This window comes from Polypterus senegalus, chromosome 15 (assembly GCF_016835505.1).
Source record: "Polypterus senegalus isolate Bchr_013 chromosome 15, ASM1683550v1, whole genome shotgun sequence".
Taxonomy (NCBI): Eukaryota; Metazoa; Chordata; class Cladistia; order Polypteriformes; family Polypteridae; genus Polypterus; species Polypterus senegalus.
The window spans coordinates 136,938,068-136,965,730 of record NC_053168.1 but is presented as its reverse complement, the minus strand read 5'-3'; the positions used below and the strand labels follow the sequence as shown (position 1 = coordinate 136,965,730).

At 44.0% G+C, this 27,663-nt stretch overlaps 1 protein-coding gene across 9 annotated transcripts in view; it reads right to left on the bottom strand.

The window, feature by feature from the left end:
• The window catches only part of kcng2 (potassium voltage-gated channel, subfamily G, member 2), a 155,908-nt gene that overhangs the window by 91,839 nt on the left and 36,406 nt on the right, over nucleotides 1-27,663 (bottom strand). For 3 of the 9 annotated variants that reach the window (XM_039736733.1, XM_039736730.1, XM_039736729.1), the window contains exon 2: nucleotides 7,483-8,321. In XM_039736733.1, coding sequence (XP_039592667.1) covers nucleotides 7,483-8,268 — 786 coding nt within the window. In that variant the 5' untranslated portion in view covers nucleotides 8,269-8,321. Of the gene's footprint in view, nucleotides 1-7,482; nucleotides 8,379-14,209; nucleotides 14,314-27,663 lie in introns of all 9 variants that reach the window. The other 6 variants (XM_039736724.1, XM_039736727.1, XM_039736725.1 and 3 more) reach the window with 3 other exon arrangements.

The window sequence follows — 27,663 nt, the reverse complement described above, 5'->3', positions numbered from 1 at the left end:
CTGTACCGTCATCAGTCCACACCTTGAACCTGTCCCAGTCATTCAATACATAAGACACAATGTTCCTCCGGATATCAAGAGTGAGCCTGATATGGCCGTGCAATATGTAACAAAGAGAATGGAAAAGGTAGGTGCCATCTCTGGGCATGGAAACCACACGGCAAGTGACAGTTCTTTGATCGATAGTGATCATCTCGATAGACATATTAATGGGGGTATGGTTGGAATGATAAAGGAAATGGGTACCTGAACAATGTAAAGTAAGTCTAAAATACCTACACAATAACTATAATCGTAATAAACAAACAATAAAACAGTGGAGAAGCCAGGGATTAAATAAAAAGGGGAGTAGGGAGACGTGAATCCCGTGGCGAAGCAAGGAAGGGAATGTAGAGACCGGAGCGACGGACGGCTTTACATAGGCAGGCAGCCAACAACGTGGGAGGCGTTGGGATGGGGGAACCCAATGCCGCCTCACACGGTGACCGAGCTGCAGGCTATGGACGTATATATGTACGTAAGTATGATTCAGTTAGCGTTGGGAACCCGTGTACCAAATTTCTTGAAGATGGGCCCATAAATAACAAAGACTGTTAAAAAGTTCAATATGGCGGCTGACAGTGGCATCATACCACCGAAAAAGTACGTACATCGGTTTCGGTTAGTGCAGGGAAGCTGCCTACCAAATTTCGAGAAGATAGGGCCATAAATAAGACGGTTCAACATGGCGGACGTTGTTGACCGTTATGACCATTACGCGTAGAATTTCGAAATGAAATTTGTAAGTAAGCTGTAAGGAATGAGCCTGCCAAATTTCAGCCTTCTACCTACACGGGAAGTTGGAGAATTAGTGACGTTGGAAAGTTCAACATCGCAGGCGACAGTGGCATCATACCACCGAAATAAGTACCAAATTTCAGCCTTCTACCTACACGGGAAGTTGGAGAATTAGCGACGTTGGAAAGTTCAATATCGTGGCTGACAGTGAAGTCATACCACTGAAATAAGTACGTACATTGGTTTCGGTTAGTGCCTACCAAATTTCGTGAAGATGGGGCCATAAATAAGAATGTTCAACATGGCGGACGTTGTTGACCGTTATGATCATTACGCGTAGAATTTTGAAATGAAACCTGCTTAACGTTTGTAAATGACCTGTAAGGAATGAGCCTGCCAAATTTCAGCCTTCTACCTACACGGGAAGTTGGAGAATTAGTGATGAGTGAGTCAGTCAGTGCTTTGCCTTTTATTAGTGTGTGTATATATATATATCTATACTAATAAAAGGCAAAGCCCTCACTCACTCACTGACTCACTCACTGACTCATCACTAATTCTCCAACTTCCCGTGTGGGTGGAAGGCTGAAATTTGGCAGGTTCATTCCTTACAGCTTACTTACAAAAGTTGGGCAGGTTTTATATCGAAATTCTACGCATAATGGTCATAACTGGAAGCAGTTTTTCTCCATTTACTGTAATGGAGATGAGCTTCAACGCCGTGGGGCGGAGTTTCGTGTGACATCATCACGCCTCCCACGTAATCACGCAGTACATAGAAAACCAGGAAGAGCTCAAAAAAATCGCTTAAGAAAACATGCATTATATAATTGAGAAGGCAGCGAAACAATAAGAAGCGAGCGAGTGACATATACAACCATATTCATGAGTTCTGCTACTGAAACAAAGCACGATGTAAACCTACACTTTAAATTAAGTTCATAGACAGGCTGCCGCTGGCGCTTGTAATTTAGTGCCTGCCCATATAAGGCCGTCCGTCAGCGGCAATCCAATAGCAAACTGCCACGGGTAAATATTCACGGGTGAAGGACTGTGCTTATGGAGAGGAAGATGAGATGGTCAGGGTGGTGTTTGACACAAACTCGGCGAAACTGCGAGAGAAAGTTTTAAGTGCCAGGACTAAGGTAACATTAAATACAGCCACGGACATAGCACGAGATGGCACCAGCACAGCTGGGAACCTTCGATACAAGTACACCGAGTGGCTCACGTGAACTGGCGCGTGCACAGATAAAAGCAACAGTTCCAAAGAGCGCTGAACAAAAACCGAATTAAACAATTGAAAAGGCAGTAAAAAATATGAAGCGTCTGATAAGCATATTCATAAATGCAGCTACTGCGGAAACAAAGCACACGGTGGAAAAAGTCAATGTCCCGCTAAAGGAAGACAGTGTAAAAAACCGTGCATGCAGTGTCAGGTCTCAGATAAAGAAGAAGACGAGCTGTTTATTGATGCAGTAAGAAACGAATCGATGAATGAAACCTGTCATCTTTACAACGATTGACAAACACGGAATGTAACTTGAACACAACACATCCTACAAATACGAACCTGATTGAAAGAAATAATGAGAATCAAATCCTTGATGACAACAACACTCAGTAACACTCACAAAACAAATACTGTATATTGACAGTCATGTTACGTTATTTTTAAAATGTTCCCTTTTCTTTTCTACCTTTTTAACACACTATTATATATATCCGCTATATATATATATATATATATATATATATATATATATATATATATATATATATATCCCGCTTTACATACTCGAATAATGGATACTTTATTCGCCATCAATGATTGTTTTGGTAAAGCCATACTCAGTGTATTCATTAGATGAACGGTAAAAAAGTAAGAGCGAGGGGAGGATGACTCATTGAGGCATGCAGGCTGTAGTCTTGCGTCAACTCTATCTGAATTGCGCGATCACATTTGAAAAACATATCTTTTCAAGATCTATTTAGTCCATATGTGTCAAACTCAAGGGCGGGCCACATCCGCCCGGCGTAATTATATCCGCCCGAGATCATTTTATATACTGTATTATTGTTATTAAAGCCCGGGTATATGAAGCGCTGGTAACACAATAAACTACAGATCCCATAATGCAGCGCTTCAGCTGCCTTGCATCAGGGTAACCTGAATGCAATTCAGAAGATACAGAAAACAGCATAATTAAATAAGAATCTGACACTTCAGCGGACGTTTTAACCCGTGCACAATCACAAAGTGATTTCAAGTGAAGCTGCTTTTATGGGAGACACAAATGCACCAGTTCACCTTGCCCCACTTTCCCTGTTACCAAGTAATGTTAAACCAAGTCATCACTACGGTGTTCCCAAATACGCACTTTGCTGATAAACTGAGCGCACTGCGCACTGAGTTTGCACGGCGCTTTGGTGACTTTGAAGAACAAAAAAAGTCCGTCTACATGCGGCTCGAACCTTGTGCATGTTTGGTAGCACATATCTGTGTGAGAAGCTCTTCTCAGTGATAAAGACTAACAAAACAGCACACAGGAGTCGCCTCACTGATGAGCACCTGCAATCCATCCTGAGAATACTACTGGTAGCGGAGGTGCAATCAGGACCAGCTGGTCAAGCACCTGGAACACTTCCGGGTGGGCTATAAAACAGGCAGCCTCCCTTCATTCGTGGCCTGAATCGGGAGGAAGAGGTTGCCTGGGAGGAGTGGTGGTGCCAGGAAGGGTTGTTTAAAGTCTGTGTGTGCATGCATGCATAGGTCGGTCTGGTCTGAAAGTGAGGGGTGGAGTCAGGGTAAGGGCTCCACCTCCAAGGAAACAGAAAGCTCGCTTAGCCGCTAATAACACATGGTGAGCACATTGTCAAACTCTATATAATTGTCACATGCAGGTGGTTATGCAGCAACCTAAGGGTTTAGGTGAGTGCGATTTACTGCCAAGACACAAGGGGACACTGTCTAATAACGCTCTCTTCTTCTCCCTCTGCAAAAAGGAAGATTGACCCTCTCCAACTCTGATGTCACTTTCACCTGGAATCTCCTCTTCCTCCCAGAATTCCTCATTAAGGGAGAGGACACCATCTTAAGATAGACCGACCTGAGAATTAATGACATCATAACTTGGTGTAGTACCACATGTTTTCTTTTACTCCTTTTGAGTACCTCAATGTACAGGATTTGCCTTTGGGTGCCCCAGACCCTTTATCTTTTCCTTTTGTCTTTTTACTATTTTTTTTTATATGTCTGATGGGCTAAGGGAAGTGAACTGACTACAGTCATGAGAGGGCATCAACCATTCAGATAAGAGTGAGTGGCAGAGGCTTTGGAATGCCATTACATGCACAACGTCGTGGCTGAAGTGGTGACCCCAGGCATTGAGGGACTTGTGCACCTTTAATGCACTCAAGATCTGTTGGACTCAGGGCTTGCCAGTTGCCACAGACAAAGTTAGAAAATGTTACTGCCAAGTAGAGAACACCTCTTCATGTGGGTAAGCACAAAACACACCTTCTATGCCATGTCAATGTGAATGGCGATCTGAGAGTAAAGACTCAGGGGTCCTAGGAGGCAACTAATGACCTAAGAGAGAGAAATAAACCAACACAGGCATTTAACTATATTATATATATACTAGACATTAAGCCTGTTACAATAACGAGCGCTAGAACAGTAGTGCATAAACATTAGTAGGAACAGTCTACGTATATTAAATGGCAAGGGACCTTGTATGCGGCTGTAATATGTGTCACTGTATTCTGTGCCTTTAATTTTCTCTCTCAGTAATACTGGTTTGTATATCCGTAAAATGCTTGTATTTTTGTCTGACAGTAATACAGTGGAACGTCGGTTCACGACCATAATTCGTTCCAAAACTCTGGTTGTAACCCGATTTGGTTGTAAACCGAAGTAATTTCCCAACCATAGGATTTTATGTAAATACAATTAATCCATTCCAGACCATATGAACTGTATGTAAATATATTTTTTTTTAAAGTTTTTAAGCACAAATATAGTTAATTATACCATTGAATGCACAGTGTAATAGTAAACTAAATTTAAAAACATTGAATAGCACAGAGAAAACTAACACTGCAAGAGTTTGCGCTGTAGCCTTAATGAGTTTTAAGCACAGGGGAAAAAAAAAGAACATTTGAAAAATCCGTAATTTAATAAACAACCAAGAAAAGTAACATTGCAACAATGCACGCGTGTGTGTGTGTGTGGTGCGTCTCTCTGTGTTTGTCTGTCGCACGCGCACCTGCGTGTGTGTGTGTCTGTCTGTCTGGCGCATGTGTGTGTGTGTCTGTCTGTCTGTGTGTGTGTGTGTGTGTGTGTGTGTATCTGACGGTCTGTCTGGCGCGCGCCTGTGTTTGTCTGTGTGTGTGTGTCTGCCTCGCGTGCGCACGCACCTGTGGGTGTCTGTCTCTCTGCACACACAGGGAATGCACAGGAAGAGATTGAACATGTGCCGTGTGGCCCCGCGCATGCGCACTACACCAGAAGACACACACACACACACACACACACACACACACACACACACAGAGGTTTTATTAAAGAGGATAGAGATATATATACTGCTCAAAAGAATTAAAGGAACACTTTTTAATCAGAGTATAGCATAAAGTCAATGAAACTTCTGGGATATTAATCTGGTCAGTTAAGTAGCAGAGGGGGTTGTTAATCAGTTTCAGCTGCTGTGGTGTTAATGAAATTAACAACCGATGCACTAGAGGGGCAACAATGAGATGACCCCCAAAACAGGAATGGTTTAACAGGTGGAGGCCACTGACATTTTCCCTCCTCATCTTTTCTGACTGTTTCTTCACTAGTTTTGCATTTGGCTACAGTCAGTGTCACTACTGGTAGCATGAGGCGATACCTGGACCCTACAGAGCTGGCACAGGTAGTCCAACTTCTCCAGGATGGCACATCAATACATGTCATTGCCAGAAGGTTTGCTGTGTCTCCCTGCACAGTCTCAAGGGCATGGAGGAGATTCTAGAAGACAAGCAGTTACTCTAGGAGAGCTGGAGAGGGCCATAGAAGGTCCATAACCCATCAGCAGGACCAGTATCTGCTCCTTTGGGCAAGGAGGAACAGGATGAGCACTGCCAGAGCCCTACAAAATGACCTCCAGCAGGCCACTGGTGTCAATGTCTCTGACCAAACAACCAGAAAGACTTCATGAGGGTGACCCAAGGGCCCCATGTCCTCTAATGGGCCCTGAGCTCACTGCCCAGCAGCATGCAGCTCGATTGGCATTCGCCATAGAATACCAGAATTGGCAGATGCACCACTGGTGCCCTGTGCTTTTACAGATGAGAGCAGGTTCACCCTGAGCACGTGACAGAAGTGAAAGGGTCTGGAGAAGCCATGGAGAACATTATGCTGCCTGTAACATCATTCAGCATGAGCAGTTTGGTGGTGGGTTAATGATTGTCTGGGGAGGCATATCCATGGAGGGTCACACAGACCGCTACAGGCTTGACAAAGGCACCTTGGCTGCCATTAGGTATCAGGATGAAATCCTTGGACCCATTGTCAGACCCTATGCTGGTACAGTGGCTCCTGGTGCACGACAATTCCTGGCCTCATGTGGTGAGAGTATGCAGGCAGTTCCTGGAGGATGAAGGAATTGATACCATTGACTGGCCACCACACTTTCCTGACCTAAATCCAATAGAACACCTCTGGGACATTATGTTTTGGTCCATCTAATGCCACCAGGTTGCACCTCAGACTGTCCAGGAGCTCAGTGATGCCCTGGTCCAGATCTGGGAGGAGATCCTCCACAACACCATCTGTCATCTCATTAGAAGCATGCACCGATGTTGTCAGGCATGTATACAAGAACACAGGGGCCATACAAAGTGCTGCGTACAATTTGGAGTTGCTGCAATTCAATTTTGGCAAAATGGACTAGCCTGCCACATTTTTTCACTCTGATTTTTGGGGCGTCTTTGAATTCAGGGCTCTGTAGGTTGATCATTTTCATTTCTATCAAACGATGTGGCATCCTTTCGTTCCTAACACATTACCCAGTCTATATCAGTATAGATATCCAGGAGGATTTCTTTTTCCCATTGAGATCTGATGTGTTTTCAAAGTGTTCCTTTAATTTTTTTGAGCAGTTTATATATATTATGGCCAAAACCCAAAGTTCTGCCAGTTCCTGAATTGGCCGGCCATTTTGCACTTTGGCCGAGAGGTGTGGCCAAAGTCCGAATTACTAGAAATGACCAGTGTATATGCTACTTTGGCAGGCCATTTCACGAAGCGGCGAGAACTCCCTGGCCACAATTCGATGTGTTGATGTAAGACTGTCCTCTCAAGGTGCGAAGATGCTTAAAAATTCAGATGCAGTTTCAGAAGTGAGTTTTCCATTCTGCACGAAAAACTGCTCACATTGGTATCCGTAGGCACAGAAGAAAAATCACTACGAACCGTCATGTCTTCCCAATCACTGACTGGAGGCCAAGGCCACACTCGATGCCATTGCACTACTAAGTGCACAACAAATTGCTGCTCATAGGGTTACGCAATTTCAGAACTCTAGCATGACACTACACACAGACTCCTGGGATAGCTGGATAAAGTTTGCTAAAGTTATTCCTCCACACTGCATTCCCTCCCTTTGGATTTAGCCTCCCCAGCCACCCCCATTCTGACAGCAGACCACAAGCTCTTACCTTTTCTTCTTCTTCTCGGAGATCTGGCATCGTACTGATGCACAGCGTCACCGCCGTAATGGCCACGAAGATGATGGAGAGGCATGCAAAAATTTTCCCAGGGATCCCTGAATGCGGATTCTCCACCATGTCCCTGAGTCTCCTCCTGCAGCTGCTCATATGCACCTCATCCTGAAAGGCAATGGGTGGCTCCTCCGCGACAGGGAAGGAGTCTTCTTCTAGCCGCCGAGCCTCTGCGTACTCGTCCTCCCTCTGGCGCAACTTGCGAAGGCAACACCACTCCAGGTTCTCCTCCTCAACGCCCCAGTAGAGGAGCTCCTCCCGAAAGGAGAGTGCGCACATCTCTCGGAGAAGTCTGAGCTTCCCTGCTGCAAGGAAGGTCATGATGGTTCTGAAGGCACTAGGGTTGCGGTCGAAAAAAAACTCATTGCAGCTGACGTCGTAGTCGTCACAAACGTCCATTATCTCCTCGTAATTGTTGCACGTTTTTAACTTCCCGAGCCTGGTCAGTGGAAACTCGTCCAAGGTAGTCCAAGGAATCCTATACTTAATCCCGCCAACGTTGATTATGACACACGTGGTCCTGTTGTCGCTTAAGTTCGATATATGATAGCAATCCTCCCTCGGACGGACGGCTTTGGCCTTTTTGTAGAAGATGCCCTTTTTGGTGCGAATCTCATGCGGGTTCTCCAGATGGTTGAATGAGAAGGTGGCAGCGGCGGTGGTGGTGGTGGTGGTGAAGGGGCGCTCTGTGCTGCTCGTTAGGAGGGCCATTTCCTGATACATTTGGGCCACCGTTTTTTTTCTTGTTGTCACGCCTTCTGGAAATGTGCTGAGTGCTGAATTCATCGGGAGATGTTCATTCGAAATGAAAGAGAGAAAGAAAAAAGTGTTATCTGCAAGAGAACAGAAAACACCAATAAGGAGACCGCTCAACGTGATAACAGACGTTAAGACTCTAGAGCACCTTTCACAAAGCCATCAGTGGTATGAAACACTGAACATCCATACAAAGAAGACAACATGAAGGTGGGACTATTGCCAAAATGTCTGATGGGCTAAGGGAAGTGAGTGGACTACAGTCAGAGATGCCCCTTCAGTCTCAGCTTTCAAATCCCGGCCGAAGACTCACTACTTCAGTTTAGCACACCCTGACTAGAGCTGCTGAATAACTGTACATACTGCTACATCTCTGTTAGTCATTAGCACTAAAACATAAATAATATGATAGTTATAATCTGTTACTAACCCTCCCCTATTCCGTTTCTCTTCTCAGTACTCAAATGTGGTATTGGTGCCACTGCCCACCTGCCAAGTTGTTTTGGCTGCCTAAGGTAAAGTCATCTCTGCTGGAGGAGCACAGGAATTGTCAGGTAGAAGGGTCCTTTCATCAGATTGGTCAAACACCTGGGAGCACTTCCAGGTGGGCTATAAAAGGAGCCAGCAGCCACCACTCTGAGAGCTGGAGTCGGGTGGAAGACGACGGAGCTTGCGAGAGAGGAGTGGAGACGGCAGAAGAACAGAGAGTGGTAAAAGGACTGAGCCGTGCGAGTTTATTGTGGCTGTGTTGTGCTGTATAAAAGAAGAATAAACGTGTGTGCTTTTGGACTTGAGTCTGTGTGTCTGTCTGGGTCAAGCTGGTCTTCTACAGTATGTAGTTATGTATGGAGAAAGAGAGAGAGAGAGAGAGAGAGAGAGAGAGAGAGAGATAGCGCCCTCCCATGGTCCATTGACAGGCGTGTTGGTTTGGTCAGGTGACTCTGCATTGTCTGTCAGTGAGTAGTTGTGAATGTGAGTGCCTCCAGGGTGGAACAGCAGAAGCAGAACATAAGGAGGCACATCCAATGCACACTCTAATGGAAGAATGAATGTTTAATAGTAAAAATGTGTCACTTTAATTTAAGAAAAAGAAAAAAAAAAGACAACAACAAGAACAGCTGCTGGGATTCCTGATTGCTGGACCAGAACGCAGTCAGCAGTGCTGAGGCGGCCACTCCAAGGCCTGATGACAAGCCATGATTACCTCAATAATGAGTATGCTTAAAACTAAGGAATTAAATAAAACATTCAGAAGTAGATATTAGACAGATTGTTGTAATTAGCCATTTATTCTAATTGCCATTTTTTTTTTTTAAGAAATACATATGTTTCTCAATCACACAAAAGAATGGAGAGCAGAAGTGGCGGAAAGAGACGCTCTGGGCACCGCCGGTGTGGTAGTGCGGAAGCTTACTATGCAGGCCCTTGACTTGGGCTGTCAAATTACACAAAAATTAGACTGTGAATACAAGTATTAAAAAATAAAAAAATATTCAGATATATTCAAATGTAGATTAATAGTTCCAAGTGCTACTAAGTGTGTGTTTGTGGGTAACGTGTCTTTGTATGCTTTATCCTTATATAGAATACGCTACCGTGGCTGTCTGTTTGTCTGTCCAGGATTTTAAATCGCCTGTAGCTCGCAAACCGTTTGAACTATTGACCTGAAATTTGATACACATATACTACGTGACGTCTACTATCCGCTTTCGGGGTGATGATTGACCGCCACGGTTATTACTTTTTTTATTTTTATTTTATTTAATTGTAGAATCAACTCACGGCAGCAGACAGCAGGGCGGGGCGCCGTGCAGGTTGAAGACTTAAGTGCCAACTTAAGTGAAAAAATTAAATAAAACGTACTAAGTAACTGCAACACAAACTCTGCCTTTGAGCTACATTGTTTGTATGAAAATGTGTTAACTAAATAAATAAATGTTGTTGTTGTTGCCTTAATCAGTTTTAACGTGAAGAGATGCCGGCGAAAGTAGAGAAGAAGCGGGTCGCTAGGGTGGAGAAAAGGAGAGCTGCTCTGGAAACAGCAAGCGCATCAACCTCTGAGCAAACGAATGATAAACGCACAGAGAAAGAGAATGAAGACTAGGAATGCTCAAGTCAAGTGTATTCACTGCATGTTATCGTGCAATGCGCCATTACTGGTTAATAATAATTTTGCGATTTTTTTGCTCCTGGTGTGTATGTTAAGCATTCAGCACTTTTGACTCAAGCAACGACGCTCCTTCACAAAAACGGGATTTTCTGTGCATGGAAAGGGACAATGACCGAAGAGAATAGTGACACTGGGACACTTAACGTGCCTGTAATGCATATATGAAGTCACTCGTAATTACTCTCCTTTAATGTGCCTTTCTGGTCTGTGAGGACAGGAGACCACCGACGTGCACATGGACCACTTAAGAGTTTACAATGTAAGGGACTTTAAAAAATAACCTTTCTTTTGCATAATCCATCCATCCATCATCCAGTCCGCTGTATCCTAACTACAGGGTCACGGTGGTCTGCTGGAGCCAATCCTAGGCAACACAGGATGCAAGCCAGGAAACAAACCCTGGGCAGTGTGCCAGCCCACCGCAGGGCGTGCACACACACACACACTCACAAACACACGCACACCAAGCACACACTAGGGACGATTTAGAATCGCCAATGCACCTAACCTGCAAGTCTTTGGACTGTGGGAGGAAACCCACATAGACACTGGGAGAACATGCAAACTCCATGCAGGGAAGACCTGGGACCCATTTGCATAATATTTCATACATCTCACCCAGCAAAACCCCAGCCACAGGGGATGTACAAACCAGTGTGTTTCTTTGTGCTGGTCCCAAGCCCAGATAAATGGGGATGGTTACGTCAGGATGGGCATCCGGTGTAAAATTTTGCCAAATCAATATGCGGACAACAATACAAATTTCCATACCGGATCATTCGAGACCCGGGTTAACAGCAACCGCCACTAGTACTGTTAGCCAATGGGGTGCTGGCAGAAATTGGTCTACTGTTGGCTGAAGAAGAAGAAGAAGGAGGAGAAGAAGAGGGGGGAGACGTGTCCAGAGGCAGGAGGAGAGGAGGAAAGTAAAGAGAGTGGAACGGAGGGTAGGAGCTTTGACTGTTGGCAGTATGACTGGTAAGGGGAGAGAGTTAGCAGATATGATGGAGAAAAGAAAGGCTGACATCTTGTGCATACAAGAGACTAAATGGAAGGGGAGTAAGGCCAGGTGGATCGGAGGTGGATTCAAATTGTTCTATCATGGTGTGGATGGGAGGAGAAATGGGGTAGGAGTTATTCTGAAGGAACAGCATGTCAAGAGTGTTTTGGAGGTAAAAAGAGTGTCGGGCAGAGTAATTATTATGATGCGTGATGATGAACCGTAACTTTGGTGTGCAATGGAGGAGAAAGAAGATTTTTGGAGTGAGTTGGATGAAGTGATGAACAGTGTACCCATGGGACAGAAAGTGGTGATTGGAGAGGATTTCAATGGGCATGTTGGTGAAGGGAACAGTGGAGACAAGGAGTGATAGGTAGGTATGGTGTCAAGGAGAGGAATGAAGAAGATCAGAGGATGGTGGATTTTGCCAAAAGGATGGACATGGCTGTGGTGAATACGTATTTTAAGAAGAGGGAGGAACATAGGGTTACGTACAAGAGTGGAGGAAGATGCACACAGGTAGATTACATCCTATGCAGAAGAGTCGATCTGAAGGAGATTGAAGGCTGCAAAGTGGTGGCAGGGGAAAGTGTAGTTAAGCAGCATAGGATGGTGGTCTGTAGGATGATAGAGATCAAGAAGAGGAAGAGAATGAGGGCAGAGCCAAAGATTAAATGGTGGAAGTTGAAAAAGGAAGACTGCAAGGTTGAGTTTAGGGAGGAGGCGAGACTGGCACTGGGTGGCAGTGAATTACCAGACATCTGGGAAACTACAGCAGATGTAGTAAGGGTGACAGCAAGAAGGGTGCTTGGCGTGACATCTGGAAAGAGGAAGGAGGAAAAGGAAACCTGGTGGTGGAATGAGGAAATACAGGAGAGTATACAGAGGAAGAGGATGGCAAAGAAGAAGAAGTGGAATAGTCAGAGAGATGCAGAAAGTAGACAAGAGTACAAGGAGATAAGGCGCAAGGTGAAGAGAGAGGTGGCGAAGGCTAAAGAAAAGGCATATGATGAGTTGTATGAGAGGTTGGACACTAAGGAGGGAGAAAAGGACCGGTGGGCTACAGAGAGGGACCGAGCTGGGAAAGATGTGCAGCAGGTTAGGATGATAAAGGATAAAGATGGAAATGTACTCACAAGCGAAGAGAGTGTGTTGAGCAGATGGAAAGAGTACTTTGAGAGGCTGATGAATGAAGAGAATGAGAGAAGAGAAGAGGTTGGATGATGTGGAGATAGTGAATCAGGAAGTGCAACAGATTAGCAAGGAGGAAGTAAGGACAGCTATGAAGAGGATGAAAAATGGAAAAGCCGTTGGTCCAGATGACATACCTGTGGAAGCATGGAGGTGTTTAGGAGAGATGGCAGTCGAGCTTTTAACCAGATTGTTTAATGGAATCTTGGAAAGTGAGAGGATGCCTGAGGAGTGGAGAAGAAGTGTACTGGTGCCGATATTTAAGAATAAGGGGGATGTGCAGGACTGCAGCAACTACAGGGGGATAAAATTGATGAGCCATAGCATGAAGTTATGTGAAAGAGTAGTGGAAACTCAGTTAAGTGAGGTGATGATTAGTGAGCAGCAGTGTGGTTTCATGCCAAGAAAGAGCACCACAGATGAGATGTTTGCTCTGAAGGTGTTGATGGAGAAGGTTAGAGAAGGCAGAAGGAGTTGCATTGCATCTTTGTGGACCTGGAGGAAGCATATGACAGGGTGCCTCGAGATGAGCTGTGGTATTGTATGAGGAAGTCGGGAGTGGCAGAGAAGTATGTAAGAGTTGTACAGGATATGTATGAGGGAAGTGTGACCGTGGTGAGGTCTGCGGTAGGAGTGACAGATGCATTCAACGTGGAGGTGGGATTACATCAGGGATCGGCTCTGAGCCCTTTCTTATTTGCAATGGTGATGGACAGGTTGACAGACAAGATTAGACAGGAGTCCCGTGGACTGTGATGTTTGCTGATGACATTGTGATCTGTAGCGATAGTAGGGAGCAGGTTGAGGAGACCCTGGAAAGGTGGAGATCTGCTCTAGAGAGGAGAGGAATGAAGGTTAGTAGGAACAGGACAGAATACATGTGTGTAAATGAGAGGGAGGTCAGTGGAATGGTGAGGATGAGGAAGTAGAGTTGGCAAAGGTGGATGAGTTTAAATACTTGGGATCAACAGTACAGAGTAATGGGGATTGTGGAAGAGAGGTGAAGAAGAGAGTGCAGGCAGGGTGGAATGGGTGGAGAAGAGTGTCAGGAGTGATTTGTGACAGATGGGTATCAGCAAGAGTGAAAGGGAAGGTCTACAGGACTGTAGTGAGACCAGCTATGTTATATGGGTTGGAGACCGTGGCACTGACCAGAAAGCAGGAGATAGAACTGGAGGTGGTAGAGTTAAAGATGCTAAGATTTGCATTGGGTGTAACGAGGATGGAGAGGATTAGAAATGAGGATATTAGAGGGTCAGCTCAAGTGGGACGGTTGGGAGACAAAGTCAGAGAGGCAAGATGGCATTGGTTTGGACATGTGCAGAAGAGAGATGCTGGGTATATTGGGAGAAGGATACTAAGGATAGAGCTGCCAGGGAAGAGGAAAAGAGGAAGGCCTAAGAGAAAGTTTACAGATGTGGTGAGAGAGGACATGCAGGTAATGGGTGTGACAGAACAAGATGCAGAGGACAGAAAGATATGGAAGATGATGATCCGCTGTGGCAACCCCTAATGGGAGCAGCCAAAAGAAGAAGATGACATCTCACCGAGCAAACACAGCAAGCTATTCTCATTCCATTCTTGACACAATCCAACAGCAATGGGGGATTTTAAGCTTCAAATTGTGGGATGTCTGGTTATGACTCTGGGGCTGATAGGTTACGGGGAATAAAAACAAAAAGCACAGTTAGTGTCTCATTACAAGTAATAAAAAAAAGACAACTGGTAAGATCTCCCATTGGAGGAATAACACGGCCATGCAGGTAAGAAAAGACAGGCATTGCCAAAGGGAACCAAAGAGTTCCTGTTCAATGGAGACCCCGGGCTGCTTGTGCTTCCTAGTCACTTTCATGTGTTGTGTTTTGGCCGCACAACAGGAACTGCAAGCTTTATGCGAAGCATGTGACATGAAAAGTGAGGTGCGTTTGGGAGTCCACGGGGACCCCCTCATCTTTAACACTTATTGCTTCATTGTGGTCAGGGAGACGGCTAAGAAGTGAGGTGCGTTTGGAGCTTCACGGTGGACACTCCCAACCTTATTGCTTCAAAGCAAAAACACAAGTTGATGGGGGGAGATAGCAAATATTTGTAAACGATTCTACTCCATGTCTTTGATAGGCGCTAATTAATATAATATAATCTTGCATATAAACATCTATGTGTGAAAGTGTGTCTCTGTCACAAGTACGAGGAAGTGCAAGGCTACAGCATGAAGCTGAAAGAAAGCAAGTGAGTCACCAAAGTGAAAATGCAGACGAAAGAGAAACTCACTTTGCCGCTAACACAAAAGCGAGGCGAACACATCGGCAAAATGAAACCTCCGAGGGGAGAGAAACTCGCTTAGCCGCTGATAGACAAGGGGGTTGAGCACCGCCGACTCTGCATTTCCATTTTTTTTTCCTGACGATTTCATTAGTTTCTAGGGACCCTGGCTTTTTACAGCACAGGCTCACACAGCTAATATAATATAATATAATATATAATAAAGTGCTTGAAGTGGGCCAGTAGCCCCTCCATGTGCTGTGCCAGGACTTCTCTGTTCTGCCCTCATGAACACTGCCATTACTTTTATGCGTTCCGACACTTTCCCCCACAATGCACTGTTTCTGGATAGCATCGCACTTTCTGACCTCCAAGGGGTCACTAACTCCCACTCAGCCCCATTCACCCTCCCCACCCTTCTTGCTCATATATTGTTTCTATACATCAGGTCACTTTCAGACCGCCAGGGGGGCCTCCTCCCACCCCAAAGTTCCTTCAAATTTTTTGTACTGATGAATGGTTGCGAGTAACATACAAGCTGATAGTTGGTGTGTAACGGAGAATACAATGAATGACGAATGTGGGGTTCTACCTTAAAGTATCAAGCATCATGATTCACAGATGAAAAATACAGACGTGTAGAGCTTCCATAAAGGGTGCGAGGGAACATAACCCACCTGCTATCTGAAACTACTGAAACAGTGCCTCAGTCAGCTGGAACATGCCGAGTTGGATATCCTGAATCCGGTCGTATGGAATTTGACTGACTGTTAATTTCAAATCGGCCCTGTATGTGCGAGTTTGCACCGGGAGGGCCCTGTCCTGGACTGGGGTCCTGCCTTGCGCTGTGCTACAGTAGGCTCCACCCTACCAGCCCTCCTGTATTGCATTACACACGATTGAGAATGTCACGTAGACCCTTGAGGTTGCATGTTCTCCCAGTGTCTACCTGGGTTTCCTTCCACAGTCCAAAGACATGCAGGTTAGGTGCATTGGTGATTCTAAATTGTCCCTAGTGTGCGCTTGGGGTGTAGGTGTGCGTGTGTGTGTGTGTGTGCGCCCTGCCCGGGGTTTGTTTCCTGCCTCGCACCCTATGTTGGCTGGATTTATCTCCAGCAGATCCCCCATGACCCTGTAGTTAGGATATAGCGGGTTGGATAATGGATGGATGGACTTAGTCTCTTATTCTCCAGGACTCCATAGCCAATGCTAGGACACGTGCTCAGCAGGACGGCAGCTGCCGAGTGTAACGGACGTTTGTCTCCTTGCCGGCGTGCCGTTTGTCCCCTTGTGCTGCGCTCACATTGTGCTTCATCTGCACTGCAGTTTCTCTTCAACTCAACATAATTTGCCTGTCTTTATAATTTATATTTTCCCAGGGAGTCCCGTTGCTCTCATGTATAATAAATCATGACCAAACTATGTTAAACTGTTCCTGGGTATTTCCACGGTTTATGCCATTTAATATACGCACCTCGTCATTCTGTGTGGCTTTTTAATGTCCCTTTCTCAATGCCTCATTGATCTTAGCTCAGATTTCAATTTGACCTGCACGGTCCAATTGTTTCTCCAGATTTTCTGGAAACGCACCCATTTCACAGTTTTTAATTTTCTTGTTTTTTTTTTTTCTTCTTCATTTTATTAGTAATACCTGTCAAACATTTTTCTTTATTCAAATGGCAGTCGACGGTAAACATGCAGAATAAGCCATCATCATCTCCGCCGAGGTTAATTTATATGACATCATTAGCTGGCCCATTTATTAATCAAACAGATTATCCTACAATTAAGAATGAGGATCAGACGCGGGTCCTGTCAGGCCACAATCCTTGAAAGCCCCCCAGAGCCCCTCGTCTTTGCCATTAAAGATTTCAGATTAACACTTTAAAATAATGAACTTTATTTCATGTCCGACTAAGTAGGCGCTCATCTTCTGATTAATGATGCATACGCAATTTAATCCAAAGAAACTTATACTAAATTTATAATAAGCTTCTAATAGGAAATCAATATTATTTCACTTAGAATGATTCCAGAGGGGGGAAAGAATTGAACCTTTTGGGAATACGATTTCAATGTATTGATTTCTAATAAGGACAAATGAAACAGAATTGAAGAAAAATGCAATTAAAACTCCACAAATCTGCATTGCAGGATGTAAATCGGCTCAATGTGTGTCCTCGTGATTTATCACTTTTGAAATTTTACATTTATCACCAAGAAATACACAAAAAGTGAAAGATGCAAGACATGTTATGATAATAACAACCTGAAAAGTAAATCAACAGAAAATAGTAAGCAGAACCAAAATCAGTATATTTCATTAAATCTTAGCACAGTATACAATACAGAAATAACACACTGTAATAAGTAATGCACAGCATCCATGTCAAAACGCAACAGACAATTATAATGAACTACAAGAATGAAATATATAAATACAAAATATAAGGTATAACCAAACACTAATGTACTACCCCTTATTGTATTTTTCTTAGATTATTTAATGTGTCTTGTAACCAACATACAGGCCCAAAACAAGGAAACACAGTACAGTAGAGTGACAAGTGCCATGCGACATATACAAAAAATAAAAACTACATAAACAAGAGAAGATCAATACAATATGAATATGTTCTATTTTTATATGTATACTATGCTTAGGCGGCACGGTGGCACAGTGGTAGCGCTGCTGCCTCGCAGTTAGGAGACCCGGGTTCTCTTCCCGGGTCCTCCCTGCGTGGACTTTGCATGTTCTCCCCGTGTCTGTGTGGGTTTCCTCCCACAGTCCAAAGACATGCAGGTTCGGTGCACTGGCGATCCTAAATCGTCCCTAGTGTGTGCTTGGTGTGTGTGTGTGTGTGTGTGCCCTGCGGTGGGCTGGCACCCTACTCGGGTGTCGGAACGCATAAAAGTAATGGCAGCGTTCATGAGGGCAGAACAGAGAAGTCCTGGCACAGCACATGGAGGGGCTACTGGCCCACTTCAAGCACTTTATTATATATTATATTATATTATATTAGCTGTGTGAGCCCGTGCTGTAAAAAGCCAGGTTCCCTAGAAACTAATGAAATCGTCAGAAAAAAAATGGGAATGCAGAGTCGGCGGTGCTCAACTCCCTTGTCTATCAGCGGCTAAGCGAGTTTCTCTCCCCTCGGAGGTTTCATTTTGCCGATGTGTTCGCCGCGCTTTTGTGTTAGCGGCAAAGTGAGCTTCTCTTTCGTCTGCATTTTCACTTTGGTGACTCACTCGCTTTCTTTCAGCTTCATGCTGTAGCCTTGCACTTCCTTGTACTTGTGACAGAGACACACTTTCACACATAGATGTTTATATGCTAGATTATATTATATTAATTAGCGCCTATCAAAGACATGGAGTAGAATCGTTTACATATATTTGCTATCTCCCCCCATCAACTTGTGTTTTTGCTTTGAAGCAATAAGGTTGGGAGTGTCCACCGTGAAGCTCCAAACGCACCTCACTTCTTAGCCGTCTCCCTGACCACAATGAAGCAATAAGTGTTAAAGATGAGGGGGTCCCCGTGGACTCCGAAACGCACCTCACTTTTCACGTCACATGCTTCGCATAAAGCTTGCAGTTCCTGTTGTGCGGCCAAAACACAACACATGAAAGTGACCAGGAAGCACAAGCAGCCCGGGGTCTCCATTGAACAGGAACTCTTTGGTTCCCTTTGGCAATGCCTGTCTTTTCTTACCTGCATGGCCGTGTTATTCCTCCAATGGGAGATCTTACCAGTTGTCTTTTTTTCCCACTTGTAATGAGACTGTAATGATTTTGTTTCAAACTGTCGTGTATTGGTTAGGTTCTGCTTACATTTGTCACAAAGACCTGCATGTCCGCCGCCCTTTTGAAGTATACATTCCCCAAATCGCAATCTGTTTATTTTCGCCCACCGTGGGTCATTTTAAAGCCAAACAGAATACATCAAGGCACATAAAGTAAGGAGTAAGAACCCGAATTTAGACGCGCGGGCAGCATCACGACGTGCTCAGCTAGCAGGTCCCGAGACTCACTCGGCCCCTTCATTTTACAGATCGATGGCTGATATTTTACCCGAACCTTTCAAGGGCCACTTTACTCCCGAACTCGCACATTTTCCATGTCACAAACTCCGGGAGTCGGGGGGAATGAATCAAACGCTGCCTGGCTTTTAAAAAGTCTTTTTAACTTCCAACCCTGCCAGGAAATTATGACCTGCTACTTTTGCGCCACACACCTTAATATAAACTGTTTACAGTCGGGCAATAAATCATCCCGGCTAGATAATAAGACGACGTGCCGGCCTTTTAGGATACGGCTAATTAGAGTCTTCTGTTTTAGACCTGCCGCAGATGAGACGCTCGCTTTTACATTCACCTTTCTGCAAGGCTCTTCGCATTTTTCAAATTGAATTTTGGGTGGGACAGCGGCGCCCGTTTATATTACTGGAATATCAAGTCAGAGAGCCTACGATGGTAGTGAACATACAGGCATGATGGGCGCTCTAGAGAGAAACGACGGATATTAGAGGTGCTATATGCCAAGGCGCTATATGCTAGTTAATTAGGTAGATCACTGGATACACTCACAATTCTCTTTTTGATCTGCCATTACACTGCCACTTTAATTTTCATTCTCTCTCTCTCTTTCTCTCAGTGTCGGGCACTTGGTCTGCCTTGGACTGGATGTTGTCATGGAGAACCCGTTTTCAGAGCTTTTTTAGCAGAATTAAATTGTTGCCATTTACCTGTGAAACGGCCCTTCTCTGAAAACGGCTGACCTTTAATAGCCGGAATTTGACCTTTCCTTTTCCCCTCTCTGTACAGTATACAGAATTGGTGCGTCCTCACTAATCCTCTATGTTTTGTGCGGATGCTGAATTGTATTCTCATATTGTATTTGTAATTAGTGCATAGTGTGCTAGCCTTGTAAGTGAAAAAGTGTGCTGCATAAGAATAAATTGATTTGAACTGAACAGATATACAAATAGACAGATATTATATAATGAAAGACATTATATAATAAAGACAAATAGGGAAAACACTACAAGATACAGTAGATAGACATATAGACAAAAAGATATGAAAGGCACTATATGATAAAGACTGCGGTGGGCCGGCACCCTGCCCCGGGTTTTGTTTCCTGCCTCGTGCCCTGTGTTGGCTGGGATTGGCTCCAGCAGACCCCCGTGACCCTGTAGTTAGGATATAGCAGGTTGGATAATGGATGGATGGATTTGATAAAGACATTCATAGGGACGACACCAAAAGATACAGTAGACAGACAGACAGACAGACAAGAAAGGCACTATATGATAAAGACATACATAGGGAAGACACCAAAAGATACAGTAGACAGACAGGCAGACATGGTAGTGCTCCTATGGTAAGGGGACAACTTCAGGGCTCTTGCAAGGTATGTAATACCACTCTAAAAACAAGAGAGGGCACTGCCATCACCATGTTCTCCTTTTCCATTTGCAGTTTGGATGAATGTTAGCCGGAAGACATTTGCCTTCACCTCCTGACCTGTTCCAGAGGCCGTGCCCCTTCCGGGAGGTCACTACATGACCACCTTGGCCACTGGAAGTTGACAATTCAGTTTGAACCTGTGACTGGGCACAGACAGAGCTCCTTCTCAGAAGTGTTTATTCAAGGAATCTCGCGAGTTAAGGCAATGTCCTGATTTGCAATCTACCAGAGCCTTTTAAAAAGTTTTCTTCATTTCTTTGCCCTTTTTAAAAACAGGGAACACCAGATGATTACTCCAGCTCACTGTGCAGACTGTCTTTGTTTTATTACAATAGATAGGTAGTTGGATGCAAAATATAAAATATAATAAATAAATAAATAGGGAAGGCACCGTAAGACAGATAGATATGAAAGACACTATATAATAATGTAAATAGGCAAGACGCCATAAGGTAGATAGATACATATAAAAAGCACTATAAAATAGACAGAAAGATAGATATGAAAGAGATGCCTTTATTATATAGTGTCTTTTATATTTATCTTATGTTGTTTTCCATATTTATATCTTAATTATTTACTGTTTTATGTATCTATATTAAATCGATCTTATGGCAATACAGTAAATAGGGAAGACGCCATTAGATAGTTAGATTCTAATTTTAGTATAGTAGGCAGGATAGACAGATAGATAAAGAAAGGCACTATAAGATAGATAGATAGATAGATAGATAGACAGAACATGATAAACAGATAATGAGTAAAATGTAAATAATGTTTCTCTCTCACTATAACCAAGGACAAAAAGTGAAAGCCATTAAAGAGAAAACACGCAGCTTCCAGAGGCGACCACTCAGATGACTTCCAGGTGCCCTCAGGCGGTGCTCATCTAAAGGTCTCCTCATCCGTAATAATGTGGACTACAAAGTGTGCCATTTCAGTCGGCATTTTCATCAACAGCATAATTTCATTGCTTTTAAATTCTAAAAAGGCAAAAGGGCACCAAAAAATAAATAAACAAATTCTAATTGGCCTTTTCCTTACATTTCCATTTTTCTGCACAGTGACACGTTAAGGTCTTCCAACTTTGCTCTTCTTGCAGTGCTAAGGCGTTGCTGCACACCTCTCTCTGAAAGTTTATTTCATCTATAATGTGGGGTGGCACAGACAACAACAAATAATAAAATATAATGTACTATATTATGTTATATTACATTGTATTACGTTATATTATAATCAGATTGATACATGATATTATACAATATAATATAATATATGGTCCTATAGTGGTAGCGCTGCTCCCTCACAACAACAGACAGAGGTTCAAGTCCCGAGTGCTCCCTGCATGTTCTCCTTGTGTTTGTTTAGCTTTCCTCCTGCAGTCCAAAGCCATGCTGGTTAGGTGAAGTGTTCTTATTACATTGGCCCGTGTGTGTGTGTGTGTGTGTTCACCCTGTGATGGGCTGTCCAAGTTTTATTCCTGCTCTGTGCCCGATGATTGCTGGGATCAGCAGGTTAGACTTTTTTTTCCCTGGTGGCTCAGCTGTTTACTGCTACTGCCTTACAGATGCAGCACCCTGGGTTCAAAGTCCCCAATGTGGAGTCTGCAGGTTCTCCATCAAATCTTCTGTGTTTTTTTTTTTCTTCCATATCCCCAAAGATGAGCTTGTCTTGTCAGACAGTTCTAAATGAGCTGCATGAGCTTTCATATCTCTAGATTTACTGTACTTTAAAGTCTGAAGTACAGGATAAGGAGTCAGTTGTAATGGAAGCTCAGAATGCACACGCGTAAACCACTTTGGTTAAAGGGCGCCTACCACATCAACAGTAAGAACAATAAAGTGGCGTCATAAAAGATTCCATTTAGGCCCTGGTTTGTCTCAAATCTCCCTATAGACAGCGCGCCTTAGCACTTTGGCAGGTTGACTTTCATATCTATTTATTTTTTTTCCATTTTGTTTGTATTTTCTGGAGAGCACTCGGGCATAGCAGTTACCAGAGTGGCCTCACAGCTCACACTTGGGTTCAACTCCCCATCAGGCTCTGACTGACTTTTTGGAGTTTCCATTTCATCCATCACAAAGATGTGTGTTTAGGCGACTATGACATTTTGGCAAGTAATTATCAATATGCACAAAATGTAGGCAGTGTGGTGTAGTGGTCAAGGCTTTGGACCTCAGACCCGGAGGTTGCAGGTTCATATCCCACTACTGACACCATGTGACTGTGAGCAGGTCACGTCACTTTCCGGTGTTCCACTGGAAAAACAGAAAAGAAACGTAACCAACTGGTCTCTCAAGTGTTAGAAGTTGCTTTGAATAAGGGTGTCAGTCGTGTTGCGGTCCGCTGCTGCTCAGATTCACACCGTCGATAGGATGGCGATTTATTTATTTTTTCAGTGGGCATTCCAGGAACACACCCAACCCACACACTCTCAGAGACAGAGACACAAATCAAACAAGTTTGTGAAATATATTGAGTGAAAATCAATTCAACAACCACAAAAATCAGATAATCCTCCTCTTCCCCTTTCGGCGATACAAATATTAACACAAAAATCAACCACAACAATAAACACTCACAACAATGTCCTTATCACAGTCCCAATGCGGCAGAAACGGATCAAATGGTATGGAATAAAGATGACGATGTCGATCCTGGGAATAACTTCTGTAATAAATGAACTAAACAGTCATACTGGTAGGGGTGAGATTTGTGGGAGCGCTCCCTCCAAAGACGCACAACGACTAATCGACCACTATGCACACGACAGGCAGGCTTGAGACGTCCCTCCATTCATCCTTGCGAGAAAAGATTGAGGGTACCAATGACTTTACAGTGGTTACGTAGGATGGGACACCCGAGATACACAGAACACAGACCCCCTCTAACTGCTTCGCCGGCTCCTTTTCAAGTTTCCCGCTGAGCCTTCTTGTCCCCATCATCCCCATTTCAGACATCCAATGAGGGCAAAACCCTTTGGGGCTGCTGGGAATTGGAGTCCTTCCAGCGATAGCACTGCTACAGCTGTTAATGGAAAATGTGGCTTTTGGCTGATGAAAGGCACTATATGATAAACAGCTGGGTTTATTACTTGATATGAGAATTGGCATCACCTCAAGGACTGATTTCAATGCTGACATTACTGACTTCGGCACCCTGGAAAGTGTGGATTCTCTAAGAGGATGGATTTTTATTAACAATGACAGCCTAAATGATTCAAAGCTCCAAACCTCTGAACGGAGGAAAAGGACAGAAAATAAATGTGATAACATGCAACAGATTTCCCTTATCACTCGAAAGGGCTCATCAGATTACCGTCGCCTGTTCCCAGTACATCTAAGATTTATTTTCCCTGCTTGGTAGTGAAGCACACACACTTGAGAACGTTTCTAGATGTAAAATGGCACGAGTCGGTAGCAGAGTTGTAATGGGAAAGTGGATAATCAGCTCTCTTTGTAGTGCACATCTGGATTAAAAACAATAACTGAAGAAAACATGAAGAGGTTCAAAGGGTAATGGGGGTCCTTCTCCTTTGTCATGGGGGTCTCGTGATTAGTGATGAGCAAATGCCACCAAATTCTCTCCCCCTCAAGTTTTTGGCAAAAACAACACAAAGGAAATGTTTGGAGAACTTGGCAAAATGCATTGCATTTTACACCGCGATAAAACAAACAAACCACCGTCCTAGGACAGTGCGACTCTGAACGGCTTTGCAATGGCTACGATCTGTTTAAAAATGTATTTGTTCAGTCGCTGAACTTGCCGCCAGAGAAAGAAGGCGTAGTGCGATTGGTCACAACGTGCAAGAAAGTTCAGCAAATCAGGCATGGTAGTGCAGATCAGGTAGCGCCATTCCTCATCTCAACATTGGCTGCTAACGGTTCTGTGATGTCACACTGGCCTTACAAAACATCAAGGGGCTCTGGGGAAAAAAAAAAGGTCCTCTAAGCTGACCAAAGGGCAAATTTTAAGGGAACATTTGGCAAACAAGGTCATGGGCAAACCCAGCAAATTCACTGTAATAAAAATGCTTTAGGTGAATTTCTCCAATCAGCGTTAGGGTGTGTCTATACATTGTGATTCACATGATGTACAGATTGGTTTCCAGGCTGCTCTTGATGACCGTGCTGCTCTCATTCAAGTCCTACGACGTTTGTGTGATTTTCAGAACCCTGGTTTGCAGCACATCAGAAGCTCTTCTTGTGGGCACATCTAGTCAGATCAAAAGTCTACCATCACTCATACCGATATTAACAGCCAATTAATCCAAACCCATCCTCGGTGATTAGAAACGTTAGGTGTCAGAAGTGGTTTCACACTTCACGTCCCCCGATAAGAAGTAATTTTTAGTATCTGGGGTGCTTATTAAAACTTTGAACACCCATCGGATTCTAATCGGTTCACACTTTTATTTCATGGCGTCTTGACTAGTGTCATTCTCTGTATGCTGGGCTTCCCCAAAAAAATCCTGCAGAGATTACAACATAAAAACTGTCCATCTTTTTGAACTTTTCCTGAGCCCATTGGTTCTCCCTCAAGTCAGGGTCTTCCAACATTTTGCCTGTCCCCGCCATCTATGATGTGTGTTATGGGAATTTCTGCGGTGGTTTCTCAGGTTTGGAACAACCGGACGCAAGTTGTTTGTGCTTCTACAACACTGGTGAAAATTAAAGACACTTCTCTTTAAATCTTGTTGCTACTAGATGGACAACATTAAAAATGTATTAGGGGTTTAATTATTTTGTTTTGAGTGGGCTGGGAATGTCATTTCTACTGTTATACCACATGTGCTTCAGAAGAGGTCACCCACCTGAAGCTAAGCTTGTACAGGCCCGGCCAGTACTTGGATGGGAGAGCATCTGGGAAAAGTTTGGACTGCTGCAGGAAGAGGTGTGGGTGAGGCCAGCAGAGGGCATTTACCCCGTGGCCTGAATGTGGACCCCAATACCCCAGTGCAGTGACGGGGTGTTTTGTCTTGTATTACTCTACTTTCCCCTTTTGTATTATTAATGTGTAGCTTTTCTCAGAATCTCACAGACTTACCACCGTTTGTAAGATATTGTCGTTTATAACTTCTCCCCACCTTCACTTCTGCATGTATAACCTCAGGCAATTAGGTTCAGTAAATGACAAGCTGAAGTTACAATTTAAACTTTTTTTTTTGTTGTTCTTTATTTCGCCTTATACAATTTCTTGTATTAGGAATTTGTTCGTTTTCGCTTACCCCTTGGGGTAAGAGCCAGGGTTAGCCATTGTACAGCACCCCTGGAGCAATTACAGGTTAAGGGTCTTGCTTAAGGGCCCAGTAGAGTAGGATCTCTTTTGGCAGTGGCAGGGATTCGAACCGGCAACCTTCTGGATACCAGCAAAGACCCTTAGCCTCAGAGCCACCACTCCGCCCAATTATTTATAAATAATAACAATATGCAAAGTAAATTTGAATATTGGCAACCATATAACCTTCTAAGTGCTGATGTGTAGTTTCAGGCGGCACACAGATTTGTTAGTTACTTAAAATGTCTCTAGTTAAGCCATCATTTGAGGTCAGCTTTCTTCAGAACAGAGCGCATGCCTGTCTCAATATGGCTGCTCATTGTGTTGTCCTTTTCAGTTCATGGTGTGTTTGAGATGGTCTTTCATCAGTTTGGTAACAGAGACAGCTGGGTAAAGCAAGCAAATTTATAGGTTTTTTTGTCCAACCCCTAGAGCCAATAGGGCCTTATGGTACTTAAAGGCTTTTATTACAAGCCAATTCCAAATAGCCATACTTTAGGCCAATGGAGGGAAAAAACACCTTCACACCTGCCACCCCAAAACCATTTGTTAAGGTAAAGCTTGGCAGTTAGGCAGCCTGGCTTTCCTGTAGGGGCTGAGAGAGGGTCCTGCAGAGAAACACTTACCAAACTTGTTTGAGGCACTTCACCCCAACCTTGTCATACAATTACAAAAAGACTCATTCCTAAAAAGTGGGTTTTCTTAAACCATTGCTCTTATTATCAATAATGTAATACTAACATTACATTTGCTTTGTCTAAATAACAAAGACATACAAAATATTTATCAACTTGTACGCAAAATTTCACATCACAACACGGGGACACTGTACTGTAAAAATGGCACCAATCTGTAGTGGTGAAGAGGGAGCTAAGCTAGAATGAAAAGCTGTCGATTTGCCAGTCGACCTACAGTCTTACCCTCACCTATGGTCAGGAGCTTTGGGCAATGGCTGAAAGAATGAAATTGAGGATACACACGGCCGAAATAAGCTTCTCTACAGGGTGGTTGGGCTTTCCCTCAGACGCTGGATGAGAAGCACAGACATCTGGGAGGCAGTAGGAATGGAGCTGCCGACCCTCCGCATTGATAGGAGCCAACTGAGGTGGTTCGGGCATTTGATACGGAGGCCTCCTTGTGGAGGTTTAACGGGCACAACCAGCTAGGAGAAGACCCAACATTCGCTGGAAGGACTACCTCTCCCGGATGGTTTGGGATCATCTTGGGAACCCACAGTATAAGTGTGGCAGGGCCTCGCCACAAAGACAGATATAGTCTTAGGTAAGGGGTGGAAAACGAATGTATGAAAGTTTAGTTTTTGTCATTAAGCTCCACCACAGCTCCATTTTATTTTGTATTTTGGCACCTCTGTTTGACGCGACTCCCGTTTTTTGGGGTCTGTTGTCTCAAATGTTGCTGCGTCAAAGTCTATTGATGCAATAATCATGCAGCGGCCTCTCCTCATTGAACGTTATGGACAAAACACAGAGCTCTGGGCACGTTTCATTTTTGAATTCCAGTTCTGAAATCTCAAACTCAAAGGAGAAAGTGAGAGTTTCAGTTTAGGCAACTGATTTGGTGTGTGTGTGTGTGTGTGTGTGTGTGTGTGTGTGTCTCAAGCTAAGGGTGCAGGACATCCCACAACAGATCTAATGAGCAACACCCACCCCACAATAATATCCAGCATTATCATCACATTATTAATTAACTCCTTGTGAAGGGGTACCACCACATGGTTCAAGTCGGCCATATTTACAGCTGGGGGTCTAGAACTAGGACTTCAAAAAAACCATTTGACTATGGGTGTGTATGTGTATTCAGATCTGTAGTCTGGAACATTCTGTAACGCCATTGATGCTCAGAGGAGTCAGCGCTGAGTCAGCCGCAGTAGGAGCTGGCATTGCACATTCAAAGGAGCGGCTTCAGTGCCAGTCACAGGCGAGCCTGGCAGAGTCACAAGATTTCCATTCTAGCATGGCTAAAGTGAGCCA